The 15,002-nt window shown below is 39.9% G+C and overlaps 1 protein-coding gene across 1 annotated transcript in view; it reads left to right on the forward strand.

Moving 5' to 3' along the window:
• Positions 1-15,002, forward strand: part of SLC6A2 (solute carrier family 6 member 2) — a 112,481-nt gene that overhangs the window by 67,824 nt on the left and 29,655 nt on the right. The window contains exon 11 of the mRNA XM_050922700.1: positions 5,730-5,829. Coding sequence (XP_050778657.1) covers positions 5,730-5,829 — 100 coding nt within the window. The remainder of the gene's footprint in view (positions 1-5,729; positions 5,830-15,002) is intronic.

Consider the following 15,002-nt stretch of genomic DNA (forward strand, 5'->3'; position numbering starts at 1 on the left):
AGCCTTGTAATAGTAATACAGATCATTTATACTTATAATAAATATTGACCCTTTTTACATTTTTCAGCTCTCGCTGTCATCTAATACAGCTGGACATACTACACCACTACCTCAATATAACGCTGTCCTCGGGAGCCAAAAAATCTTACCGTGTTATAGGTGAAACCGCGTTATATTGAACTTGCTTTGATCCACTGGAGTGCGCAGCCCCCACACACACACACTTCCCCGGAGCACTGCGTTACCATGTTATATCCGAATTCATGTTCTATCGGGGTAGAGGTGTACTTCCTTGTTCAAGGTTTCATCTGGGTTAACAATAGGCTTGGACCAATGGGTTTGAAGAAACACAATGGGTCAGATCTTTAGCTGGTCTAAATTGGTGTAACTCCATTGACTTCAACTGCGCTATGACAATTCAGATCACATGAGAATCTAGTCCAGTGTCTTTCAAATTATACACCTCTGTGGGATTAAATTCTCAAGCAAGCTAGACTGCACTGAATTGCCTTGACAGGTATCAATACATTTGTTCATGTCAAAGAAAAAGTTGATGTCACATGTGTATAAAGTAGAAATCAAATCCCCTGTGAGAACACAGAGATAAAATAATCAGCTGAATTTCTTCTTGAAAATCTTTGGGATTGATTTTCAAAGCAGTCTGGTTTTCATACACACATATTTCATCAGTCACCTTGCTGGATTTCTAAAATAAAGGCATTCAAATAATGAGCAGATGTAGAGCAGAATTTCCCACCTAAAACACTATTCAATAAACAGTCTTTTGCTTGTTGCTAAAATATTTGCCATACAATTCGTTAGATGCCCTATGTTAATCCAAACTTTGGCCAGATCTCCACATCTCCAGAGTCTATAACTCAGAAAAGCCTAGATAGCTCTCTCCTTTGGTTACTGTAAATAGTGACATCTCTGGTACAAAGTCTCTGTATGCTATAACAAGAGAAAAGCTAAACTATGTCTTTGTTGATTAAACAGTAAAATCATCATCAGATCTACAGAACGAGTGGTATTTAGCCTCTTTTTTAAATTGTTAAAGATACTAAAGACAAAATCCACGTGAGGAGCAGGCATATTCATAGTGGGTTTGTTTATAAATAAGATTGTTAGAATCTACCCAGGCTGGGAGTTCTCTCAGCTGTTTACATGGGATGAAATGGTATCAATGTCTTAAAACATTTTGCTTTGCTTCATTTCAAAACGATAGGGAGCTCCATATGCCAACAACCCCCCGCCTCATTCTCTTCACTCCATACTAGATAAAATGAGATATTTAATAGTTTACTCAAAGACCAATCAAATAAAACAAAGTCAAATTCAGCTCAGAGTGTCTGAAAAGCAATTTTGCAAGAATCTTGTAAATGCACCTTACAGTTCCAAATCAATGCATTTCAAGGGATGTATATTTTGGAGGAGAGGGGATATTTATGTAAGGTGAAATCCTGTCACCACACTTCAGCCACAGAAAAAGATACAAACCACAGCATAGCCAGGGCTCTCCTACTGTACTGGAGAGCAGACAATGGAGACTTCACAACCATTTGTATGCACTGGGCCACTCTACAGGAGCATGGGGATGGGACATTGGATCCAAGATTGCACATCCATTGGACCACAAACCTGGCTATGGGAAGAAGTAGAGTGATAGCAGCCATGACTGTGACACACCAATGCCTTGCAGCTACTTTGAGAAGTAACTCTACGCTAGCTGTAGTTTGGGCTCAATCCTCCAAGTTGCTGAGAAGTTCTGCAAGGCACCAAGAGACCTCAATTCCCACTGAAGTTATTGGAAACTGACGGTGCTCACTAACTGTGTTTCCAGCAAAGCTGAGTAAGAATTCCATCCATTTTTCAGCTCCCATTCTGAATGAACAACCGAAGTCCATTTGCAAGGGTTGTTCATTCAAACCCACCATTTTCCATGCAGACCAAGGGATGCCCAAGCTTTCCACTCCTTGGTTAAACATACTGAGATTATTATATTTCTACACATCAGACCTCTGGTACCTGGAGGATAGACTTTGAAAGTAGAAAAATTTTAATTATTTCTTTAAGAGCTCGGATGAGCCCTGCTATTTGAAGTCTCTGAGTAGTTATTCACTTCCTGGTGCTGGGGACGACGCTGAGCTAAGCAGAGAGATCTGGTATAAAAAGACACTTGCTCGGCAAATTCAAAGAACAGAGGCAGCTAACTGGAGAGTTTTGGACGGAGCTGAGAGAAGGCGTACGAGAGCCTTTCCTTTCAGGTTCACTCTACATCTGATTTTAAGATGACCAGTGATGGAACAGTGGTGGTGACCCACAGCAGATTTGCCACGTTTTCTTTCCTGCCGAAACAAGAAGGGACTTCCTGGTTCATGAAATGCAAGTTGGTGGCTGTGCCGGAGGAAAACATTCTTGGACTGGAGAGGCAAATAGAGGTGCTACTGAGAAGCAGAGTTGTTCCTAGACAGGTCTGGGAAGCAGCCGTACCCCCAGGTTCAAGGAAGAAAGGAACTGAATGCCAAAAAGTCAGGGAAACAGGAAATCAGAGAGGAGGCCTGGCAGGTCATAACCACCAGAGGCAAGAAATCACATCAGCATTCCTCACAGCTGGAGACAGATTAGGATGTTGACCAGGAGGAATTCCACACAGCTAGACGTTTCCAATCAATACCAGGTCCTCCATATGGAAACTATAGAAGATTCCTCTCAAGATCCAGCTGGTCCCAGGGAATGGACAACTGGTATGAAAATCAAGCATATCCACAAATAGTTTTCTAACTGTCCAAGAAAGACTGATGATCCTTGTAGGATATTTTGTACTCAGAAGAATTGAAAGATCATTCTGAAAGGGACAGATGGATAACAGGATGGTGTGCTGTCTTCCTGGAGCCAAGACACAAGACCTCACTCTAAGATTGGTAGGCTTCTGAAGTCAATGGTCAAGGATCCATTCATGATTATTCACTTCGGCATCATGGGACATCTCACAGATAATAGATGACTTCAGAGAACTTGGAAGTATCCTGAAGAAGAATAAACGTGAAACAATCTTCTCTGGGATCCTTCCTGTCCCACAAGTGAAGGAAGACAGAAGGTAGAAGATTCTAGAAATGAACCACTAGCTAGATAAGTGGCGGAGGGTGGGAGATTTTGGTTTTGTGGTACATTGGTCGACCTTCTATGGGGAGAGGGAGCAGAATAGTTTGGTTTCCCTTCTACTGGTAGAGGCGGTCCAATCTCCTCAGGGTTAGTCTGGCTAGAGTAGTCAGGCGAGCATTAAACTAATAACAAAAGGGGAGAGTAAAAACAGGGGAAATACGAGCACTCATTTAGCACAGAAACAAGATGTTGAAAACAAAATTAATGAAGGAACCAGAAGATATGAAGAGAAACAATTCTTTAATTGCCCATACACCCTGTGCTAGGAACCAGGATAACAAACAAGATTGAATTGGAATTGCTTATTTATGAGCATAAATTCAATCTAGTTGGTATTACTGAAACCTGGTGGGATGATGTATAAGACTGGAATATTAAAATCAGTGGTTATAACCTATTTAGGAAGGACTGAGTGGGCAAAAGGGAAGTGGCACTCTATGACAAAAATGGCATTATTGGTTTCTGAGTCACTCATAACTCCAAAGAAAATGATCTTGAATGCCTATGAATCAATATTCTAATGCATAAAGCACAAGATGGAATATTAGTTGGCATTTGCTACACACCACCAAATCACACTAGGGAACAGGGTGACCAGCTCCTTATGCCTCTAACCATAATGTGTAGGGGGGAAAGCTGCGTGATCATGGGGGACTTCAATTTGAGTGACATATGCTGGAGGTCTCATGCTGCCAGTATTAAAATATCCTTGGAATTTCTAAATATTATAGATGACAGTTTGCTAAATGAAAAGCTGTTGCATCCAATATGTTGGAATTTATATTAGATCGACTCTTGACAGATAAAGAGGAACTGATCACAGAACTAAAAACTAATCGTAGCTTAGGTACAAGCAATCATGACTTGATCATATTTACAATATGGAAGCAGAATAAAGTCCAGACCAGTAATATATATGCTTGGTGCTTTAACAGGGACAGTTTCACAAAGCTGAAAATAGTTATGAATCAGATCAACTGGGAGGAAGAATTTAATCAGAAAAATCTGAATCATAATTGGGAATTGTTTAAGAACACTTAACTAGATGCCCAAAAAGTCACAATCTCATAATCGAGGAAGGCCGTATTGATTAAAAAATTGATCTGGTTTAGAGGGGAAGTGAAGGTAAATATAAAAAATAAAACTATATAACAATAGAAGACAGAGGATGTTGTTAGTAATGAATATAAATCAGAAGCTAGGAACTATAGAAGGTGATAAAGGAAGAAAAGGAACACAAAGAGAAATATATGACCATCAGAGTTAATGACAAGGAGGAGTTTTAAGGATACTGGGAAGAAGAACAATCCTGACAATTGTATTGGCCCATTACTGTATGGAAATGGTAGCATTATCAGTAATAATGCAGAAAGGAAGAAGTTTTCAATATCAATATCTATTCTGTATTTTGGAGGGAAAACAGATGATGTAGTCTCATATGACGACGACAACACTCTTTCCATTCCAATAGTATCTCAGGAGGATGTTAAACAGCAACTACTATAGTTAAACATTTGTAAATCAACAAGTCCAGATGACATGCATCCAAGAGTTTTAAAAGATCCGGCTAAGGAATCCAATGGATAGTTAATGTTGCTTTTCAATGTCTTGGAACACGAGAAAAGTTCCAAAAGAAAGAAAATGTGGCAATATTTAAAAGGCTAAATGGGATGACCCAGATAATGACAGGCCTTATAAATGAGGACTCATCATCAAATGTGTGTGTTTCAAGTGGGGTCCCACAGGAATGTGTTCTTGGCCCTACACTATTTAACATTTTTTCAATTACCTAGAAGAAAACACAAAATCATCCCTGATAAGTTTGCAGATGACACAAAAATTGGAAGAGTGGTAAATAATGAAAAGGACAGGTCACTGATAGTTTTAATACAGCTATATGTAAATGTGTACAGCTAGAAACAAAGAATGTTGCCCATACTTACAGGATGGAGAAACTCTATTTTGGGAAGCAGTGACTCTGAAAAAGAATTGAGCGTCATGATGGATATTTGGGGGAACATGAGCTCCCAGTGCAATGCTGTGGCCAAAAGGCCTAATGTAGCCCTACAATGTATAAACAGGGGAAATCATGAAGGATGATGATAAATTGAGAGGGTTCAGAGAACAGACACAAGAATGATTAAAGGATTAGAAAACCTGCCTTCTAGTGATAGACTCAATGACGTTAATCTATTTAGTTTAACAAAGAGAAGCTTAAGGGGTGACTTGATTACAGTCTATAAATCTCTACACGGGGAACAAATATTTAATAATGGGTTCTTCAATCTCGCAGAGAAAGGTATTACATAATCTAATGGCTGGAAATTCAAGCTAAACAAATTCAGACTGGAAATAAGGCATACATTTTTAATGTTGAGAATAATTAACCATTAGAACACTGCACCAAGGGATTGGATGTTTTTATAAAAGATCTGTTCTAGTAATAATTTGGGGGACATTCTTTGGCCCATGTTATGTAGGAGCTCAAGACTACATGAGCACAGTGGTCCCTTCTGGTCTTGGAAACTATGAATCTATCATACTTGTTGGATTTTTTTATGCCACAGGGTGGAATTTACATCCTCACACTACTGGATACATTTGCAGCTGGGACTTCAATCCTGTTTGCTGTTTTAATGGAGGCAATTGGAGTGTCCTGGTTTTATGGTAAGTTCTTTTCTCTTGTTTTTTGTCATGACAAAAAGTCTTGTAAAATGTTGGCTGTCCCCATGATACCATGGCCCACAGCTGTAAGTAATAATGGAAGTGTGCTGTATAGCAGAAATCAGAGGAGCAGTAGTTTTAATGCAGTGATCTTCATCTGATTTACAAATAGTGACACGAATTCATATGTTCTATGGCCAAATTTTGGAGCCTTGCACAAAGCCAAAATAAACTGCTTTGGGCTGAGGTTCACTGTAGGGAGAGACTCCTCCCACTCTTCCCAAGGTGTTACAGCTGTAAATACAGCCTGTGGGTTGCAATTGTGCCTCTAAACCATGCAGAATTTCAGGCCAGTGGGTTAGCCTGGTTGCAGAGACACGGACACTGCCTCTACCTCCCCCAGAACCTCTCTGCTACCCACAAGGAGCTTGGAATCTTTGTGGTCTCTCCATGACCTACACAATGAACACATGGTGGCTTGACCCTATAGGCTTGTATTAATTTCTTCCTGGGCAGTTCTTGTCTGATTTAATAATATAGTGCATGATGAAATACTCCTGTAGCACTGAATTTTGTTTTGTTATATGCTTCAACGTATGATTCCCAGTGTATGAACATATCCATCAATGAACTGGTGAACACTAGAAATAGGACATATATATTAATATGAAGTATTGTGTAGCAGTTTAGTCTCTAATGGCAGTTAGGCACCTAACTGTCTTTTGTGCCTTTAAAAATCTCCCTCTGTAAGCATTAATTACATATATTAACAAGGATATGATGAGTCAGGCTTGGGAGCTTTCCATAGACACTAAGGTCTGTGTGAGACTGTTCCGTAAATCCAAACAGCAATCTTTCCCAATTGACACACATTGGTAATTCTGAGAGATTTTCAAAGGTGCAAAAGGAAGTTAGGTGCCCAACTCCTACTAAAAGTCAATGACAGCTGGGCACCTAACACCTAATTGCATGTCCTCCAAAAGGGATGCATACTGGAGGTCTGGAGGGGTGTAAGGAGCCTTCCATAAGGGCAAGGCACAGTGGGAATTTAGGGACAACTGTGTTCATGTTATCTCGGGGGTGCACAGTACACTCCCTTGCAGGCCAGGCTTCAGGAGATATTCTGATGGCCACCTGGAACTCCCTTCATACCAGAGTGGCTTTGCACCTACCCCAATACAATGATATGCCAGTGTACCCTAAAGGAGAATAATGCTCATACAAAGTATGGGTTCAATTCTGCTCTCAGATGCATGCACATGGCTTCCATTTACCTCCTTGGCAGTTGCACAAACAATATCTGAAAGCAGAATTTGGCCATTCATATTTTCTGCTCCCTCAAGTATTATAAACACAGAATGGGGCATTAAAAATACAGGACAGTTATATAAGGAAGAAGAAACAGAAATTGATTTTTGCTTTCCCAGTGCAAAAATAACCAAACATTGGCAGCCAGCCACTGCTCATTCTCCTCCAAACCAATATGAATGCATTTAGGTGACCTTAGCCAGAAGAAGAGCAACGGTATTTAGTTTACTAATATAATGGGACACTAAATCTGGATAGACCCAGTACTTAAATGACAGAAATTTTAAAACTGGTGTAATCTTGTGGAAAATGTCCTGTGTTGTATATGTCTGCCAAGAAACCGGTGTATTAGTGATGAAACTGTTGGAAAGCCACTTGAAATCTAAGATAACCCTGAATGCTAATTGGATTGTAGCATCTACTATTTCTAAATGTACAACTCTTCCATCTTGTTCACTGCTTTGCTGTATACACGTGATCAGTTGTATTAAATTGTCCTTATGCAGAGAATTTACATTACGTAAATTGATTTTTTTTCTGACATATTTTGCTTTGGAAAATGAATTCTTTTCTTTAGTGGACTGGGTTTTAGATGCATAAAAGCTTCTTCCAGCTTAAACTTCTCAAGTGGTGCTTGCCACTTTTTGGTTTCAGGTGCAGGGTGTCAGTATTTTTGCCTTAGAACTTTAAACTGTGGTTCATTCTGATTTGAGAAGACACAAGGAATTATCTGTCTTAGAAAGGGCCTGAACTCCTTTTTATATTGTTGGCATGCTTTTCTATTGCTAAAATGAGAGTTCTGATTGCCTCGTGTCTGTGAGGCAGCTAGGTTGCTCCACTGTGTATCAACAATAAAATGTCATTTTTTACTGTATACTAATATGATTGTGTTTATATATGCATCATAATGATCCTGTACGATTAAGTGATAACAGAGTAAACCAGATTTTTGTTCCTGAAGAGTGAAAATGAAAACTTAAACTGTATGTTACTTGGACTAATAGGATCCTATGTACACAGGGCTCAGTTTTGCCAATTATTTGATAGCAATGGGACTACTTGATAGGAAGAAAATAAACGTGAGTGAAAGTGGCAGAATCAGGACTATATTTCTTCTGTTCAGCATGTGATGATCAATGGGTTTTTTAACTCTCACTAGCCATTGTTCCTGAAGCGTCTCATGTCTTTTCAACCCAAAGGACTAAATTTGAGGGGCTGTTAAAGAGCTGGAGCCTTAAAATTCCACCTGTTCTGGAGGAGGTTGTTTCTTTTTTTAAAAAACCCTGAAACTCAATGTTTGTCCAATGCAAGGAAGAATACCAGCTGAGAAATGGAGGGAACTTTAAAGCTCTATTGGTCACTGAATCATGCTGAACACTGGGCAGAATTTGGTCTGTATTAGACATATCGTATTTTACATATGTAATGAATGATACTCATTTCCCTTGGGAGGGACTGTAACATGTCTTGAACTTGTCCCTGTCAAAGCTGATGAAATTATAACAACTTCCTTTTCTGAATAGCCAAATGTTCAAAGAAATTCCAGATTCTCCCTGGGGATTCCTAAATGTAACTTGAAATGAGTGTGGGAAACTATATTATGTTATAAACCTCTGGCATGTTTTTGTCCTTAAATGATCTGCTAGTGTATATTTTCACAACTATACATTAGGCAGTGTAATTCATAATACAGTTGTAATGGCCTGTTTTTATTCCCAACCACCTATTCCCAAATCATTTGGTGTATTATTGTTGTTGCGAGTTTTTCAAGATTCTCCTGCAAATAACTAATGCTCCAACTGTGGATCAAAGCTCTGACTACAACTAAAGTTTGCCATGATTTTTGTAACATCATCTGTCATATTTCTGGCCGACTTTTCAGACAGCATAAATGTTGAAAACATGCTTCCAAATTACTTCCCCAATGATTAGTCTGTAAATAAATGCAGCTCAGTATTGAGCTCAGATACAAGGTGCATGTAACAATTCCACTTTTCCTCTTTCAAAATACAATGCACCATCCAGATTCCTCCTTTAATGACTTTGAGGTTACTTTGCTTATTTTTAATTCCTGTTCTGCTTTCAAGCCAGTTGTGTCCCAGTTATTGAGGACACCATCTAGGAAGACTCTTTTTTTCAGTTCTGTCAAAGGCAGTCTAAATATTTTGGCAATTCAGTAGACCACTCAAACGATAATTGTCTAAACAATGTGATATTAATAGTAAGCCTATCTCTTTGCTCCGCCACACACTTTAAGAATATATTGAATGTCCTAAGGGTCCCATAATAATAAATTGTACTTGGGTAAATAGTTCTTACTCATGGCAAATAGTCCTGTTTTGACAGCATCAATTCAAACCATCTATCATACCTTAAGATAGTTGCCATTAAAAAAGTCAATAACATTAATCAACCTAGAAACTTTATGTGACTCATCCAAGTATATACTGAGCTAGCTGTCCTGATTACTGGTGAAATGATTCTTCTTTTCCTGACAGTCATCTTATTTTCTTTTTTAGAGATAGTGCTTTATAGCTGTCATTGTGTGCTTTATAAAGTTATCAGGTACCCTTGCTCTACTGCCATTTACCTCCCTCGGCCATCATCTCATCCCACCTGCACACATCACTTTATTTTTCTAGTTAAACTCCCAAATGGAAACTTTTGGCAAGGAAGTGATCTGAAGGGGTGATGTCCACAATTGCTGCATCTAAGGAAAGCAAAGAATGTCAAACACACAATCTTCACAATGGTAATTCTGTCCATCAGAGGTAGCGTAAATCTCACAGGTTATAATGCAGCTTTCTTATAAAACAGTTACAGGCCCTAGATTTTAGAGTAAACTGCTTTTTAAGAGAGGTAAATGTGTCAAAGAGAGGGATACTCATACTCCAGTTTGGCAGCTGAGGCATAAAAATAGCATTGTTTCTTTAGTGATGAAGGGTTATCTTCCATTATTAAAATGAGATTTACTGTGCTTCACATAGCTAGGCTTGAATGAAGTCCACAAAGTAAATCATCCGAGCTCAGTCAGAATTCACTTACTTGTTAGAACTTATCCCTTTGCTCATCACCTCCTTCCCTTCCCCCCTCCCCCCCCCCCGATAATTGGGGAAATGGCTATTAATTTGTCTCAAGCAGCTGATAAATGTTTTTACTGACATAATAAAACCTGATGCTCTATAAAGAACAACTTATTGCAGCCCCAGGTGCTATTTAAATCATTGACTGATTAAATCTGGCATGGACTTGACCACCTCTTGTTTTCTGATACTCCCCAGTTGCCTTAGTGACCCAGCAGGAACATTAGCTTAGCCCAAAGGCAAACTTGACATTTTGGCACAGACCAGAAATGTGGAAATATTTAGTTCAAGTAATACCTACATTCATTAACTGTGAAGCTTTTGTTCCAAAGATTTTTTTACGGGGGAGGGGGAAGTGGTTTGTTTTAGCAAGTAACGATACTTTAGTTGGCGTTCAGTTTTCCCTCTGTTAACATAAAGGTATGCTTTGCTTGATACACATTCTGGGAAAAGCCCCTCCCACCCCAAATTAAAATCTGTTCATTAGCATCACTGCCAGGAAAAGCTCCATGTAGGGTTTACAAGTCACAATCCTGGTCACAGCATGTTTCTGTGAAGGAATAAGCTTAATATTTGTGAAAAATGAATTCCTGCTTTCATTCCTGCCTCGCATTTTCAGTTGCACTGACTTTCTACATTATACTTTTGTTCATGTACTCATCCTTTCACATGTAGATACAGGAGTGCCACTGAACAGACTGCAAAAGAGGGAAGGGAAGCAATCAAAATGGGCCAAATGTAAGTGGCATTGTAATCCCGTATGCCAGGTCACACTGCCACTCACTCAAATTTGGCACAGCCACCACTCCATCATACCAGCAGTGAAGGGAATCTGCCATTACACCACCCAGCTCTAGTCAGAGACTAGGAGGGTGTTGACCTCAGCTGGGCCCCTTGTGAGTTCAGATTCTCAAAAGGGGGGGGGGTAGGCATGCCCCCTCCTCATTTAAAAAGTGATGGGGGACAGTGACTCTCCTTCCGCACCTCTGGCACCCATGTATAGATACCAGTACAACCATGAATGAAATACCTCTACAGACATTCATGTGAACAAAAACAGTCACAGAAATAAGAACAGGAGTACTTGTGGCACCTTAGAGATTAACAAATGTATTTCAACATGAGCTTTCGTGAGCTACAGCTCACTTCTTCGGATGCATAGGATGGAACACACAGACAGGAGATATTTATACATACAGAGAACATGAAAAGGTGGAAGTATGCATACCAACAGGAAGAGTCTAATCAATTGAGATGAGCTATCATCAGCAGGAGAAAAAAAACTTTTGAAGTGATAATTAAGATGACCCATAGAAGGTGTGAGGAGAACTTAACATAGGGAAATAGATTCAATTAGTGTAATGACCCAACCATTCCCAGTCTCTGTTTAAGCCTGAGTTAATTGTATCTAATTTGCATATTAATTTGAGTTCAGCAGTCTCTCTTTGGAGTCTTTTTTTGAAGTTTTTTTGTTGCAAAATTGCCACCTTCAAGTCTGTCACTGAGTGGTTAGAGAAGTTGAACTGTTCTCCCACTGGTTTTTGAATGTTATGATTCCTGATGTCAGATTTGTGTCCATTTATTCTTTTGCGTAGAGACTGTCCAGTTTGGCCAATGTACACTGCAGAGGAGCATTGCTGGTACATGATGGCATATATCACGTTGGTAGATGTGCAGGTGAATGAGCCCCTGAGGGCATGGCTGATGTGATTAGGTCCTATGATGGTGTCACTTGAATAGATATGTAGACAGAGCTGGCATTGGGCTTTGTTGCAAGGATAGGTTCCTGGGTTAGTGTTTATGTTGTATGGTGTGCGGTTGCTGATGAGTATTTGCTTCAGGTTGGGAGGCTGTCTATAAGCGAGGACTGGTCTGTCTCCCAAGAGCTGAGAGTGAAGGATCATCTTTAAGGATAGATTGTAGATCTTTGATGATGCGCTGATGAGGTTTTAGTTGGGGGCTGTAGGTGATGGCTAGTGGCGTTCTGTTGTTTTCTTTGTTGGGCCTGTCCTGTAGTAGGTGGCTTCTGGGTACTCTTCTGGCTCTGTCAATCAGTTTTTTCAGTTCAGCAGCTGGGTACTGTAGTTTTAAGAATGCTTGATAGAGATCTTGTAGGTTTTTATCTCTGTCTGAGGGATTGGAGCAAATATGGTTGTATCTTAGAGCTTGGCTGTAGACAATGGATTGTGTGGTGTGTCCTGGATGGAAGCTGGAGGCATGTAGGTAAGTATAGTGGTCAGTGGATTTCCGGTATAGGGTGGTGTTTATGTGACCATCACTTATTAGCACAGTAGTGTCTAGGAAATGGACTGCTTGTGTGGATTGGTTTAGGCTGAGGTTGATGGTGGGATGGAAATTGTTAAAATCACGGTGGAATTCCTCGAGGGCTTCTTTTCCATGAGTCGAGATGATGAAGATGTTATCAATGTAGCACAAGTAGAGTAGGGGCGTTAGGGAATGAGAGCTAAGGAATCATTGTTCTAAGTCAGCCATAAAGATGTTGGCATACTATGGGGCCATGCAGGTACCCATAGCAGTGCCGCTGACTTAAAGGTATATATTGTCCCCAAATGTGAAATAATTGTGGGTGAGGAAAAAATCACAAAGTTCAGCCACCAGGTTAGCCGTGATATTATCGGGGATACTATTCCTGATGGCTTGTAGTCCATCTTTGTGTGGAATGTTGGTGTAGAGGGCTTCCACATCCATAGTGGCCATGATGGTGTTTTCTGGAAGATCATCAATGGATTGTAGTTTCCTCAGGAAGTCAGTGGTGTCTCGAAGATAGCTGGGAGTGCTGGTAGCATATGGCCTGAGAGAGAGTCCACATATCCAGACAATCCTGCTGTTAAGGTGCCAATGCTTGAGATGATGGGGCGTCCAGGATTTCCAGGTTTATGGATCTTGGGTAGCAAATAGAATACACCTGGTCGAGGTTCTAGGCATGTGTCTGTACAGATCTGTTCCTGTGCTTTCTCAGGGAGTTTTTTGAGCAGATGCTGTAGTTTCTTTTGGTAATCATCAGTGGGATCAGAGGGTAATGGCCTGTAGAATGTGGAGTTAGAGAGCTGCCTAGCAGACTCTTGTTCATATTCCGACCTATTCATGACGACGACAACACCTCCTTTGTCAGCCTTTTTGATTATGATGTCAGAGTTGTTCTTGAGGCTGTTGATGGCATTGTGTTCAGCACAGCCTAGGTTATGGAGCGAGTGATGCTGCTTTTCCACAATTTCATCCCGTGCACGTTGACGGAAGCAATCTATGTAGTCACAGAAATAGTCGTAGAAAAGCAAACACAAATGGTGCAAATGTGGTTGGAATGAATAGAAATTTGGAATTCATGAATAAATTGGGGAAAATGTTCTCCACTCTTCTCCCAGGTCTAACAGAAGTGTCAATTGTGGTGGCCTCCAAACCTTCCTACACTGGCTATGCATGCACCCTACTGCTCCGTGCGCACCTCATGAGGGTACCTCCTAACCACAGCAGTCCTTCCGTGTTGGGTGACCACATGGCTGCAGCACCCTGCACACTGCTGAGTTGGTTCCATAGGGCAATTTTAAAGAGAGCTTCTGTAGCATCCCCCTCTATCCTCCTTCCCTTATTGCTGCTCATGTCAAGTGGTGGCTCAACTGTCTGATTGAAAAATTGCTACATCTCTCATTCTTCTGTTCTTTTCCTGCTTCCTAACACCTTGCTCCCAAAGGCCTGTACATGTGACAATCAAGTGCTTCCAACATGCAAATACAAATATCCTCCCGATGCTGTCCATATCTACACAAATAAAACCTCACCTAATATTTATCCAAACAAAACCTGTGAATACACATTCATGGGAAAATGCACAAAGAGGGTAAACATGGTTGAATTAACTCAAGTCCAATTTTAAAGATTAAGTTTGCCTGCCATTCTTTGATCAGATATGCCATTTAAATTGTGATTGACGTATATCTTCTTTTCAATTCAAAAATAATTTTAATTTGTATAAAACATAAGGTTAAAAGAGTATGGATCAGGACATATTCAACATAGCAAAATGAAATAGAAGATAAGTGATTGAGATATATATATATATATATGTATAACTTTAGGATTCCAGATTCTGAGAACTGATCATCATGTTTTGGACACCTACCTCTTTCAGATAAGAGAAAACAGTTTATCTCCAGGGCCAATGGACTACACAGGGGTTTATGGAGGGCTTGAGTGGTCTCTGGGCCTCATGCTGGCCCTCAGCACTGGAATGATTTACTCCCTAAATCCATAATGAGGCCATAAGCAAATCACACAGCAAAGCATTGTGCAGGGGCATCTGCAGTGTATGAAATTTCATCCTGACTAAATACAGTGGTCTTTATGCAGTTGAGATGAAAGCATAATGCTATGTTAAAGGATAATTTTCAGTTACAGCTGGGATCTATTTGTCATATTTTTTACTAAGCTATTCTTTTATGCCTATTAATTTGATTGCCATGTCCAGAACAATTATTTATGCAAGAACCATGCCAATGGTCGTAAGTGGAGTAACAAAACATTAGTGTGGACACACTGATAAAACAGCTTTGCTGTTTATGTATTTCAGAGAAATTCATGTATTACACTGAAATTCTCTTTAGCACTAATGTATTTATTTAAGGTCTTTGGTCATAAAACTTAAGTTCATCATAACTGCTTTCCCAGTGAGAAACAGAGATGAAGTTCACGCTGGCACTCATATATTAAGAGTGATACAGGTTCTCTCAACTGGTGATTAAATCAAATGTTGGGTTTATAATACCAAAT

The sequence above is a fragment of the Gopherus flavomarginatus genome, chromosome 14, assembly GCF_025201925.1.
Source record: "Gopherus flavomarginatus isolate rGopFla2 chromosome 14, rGopFla2.mat.asm, whole genome shotgun sequence".
Taxonomy (NCBI): Eukaryota; Metazoa; Chordata; order Testudines; family Testudinidae; genus Gopherus; species Gopherus flavomarginatus.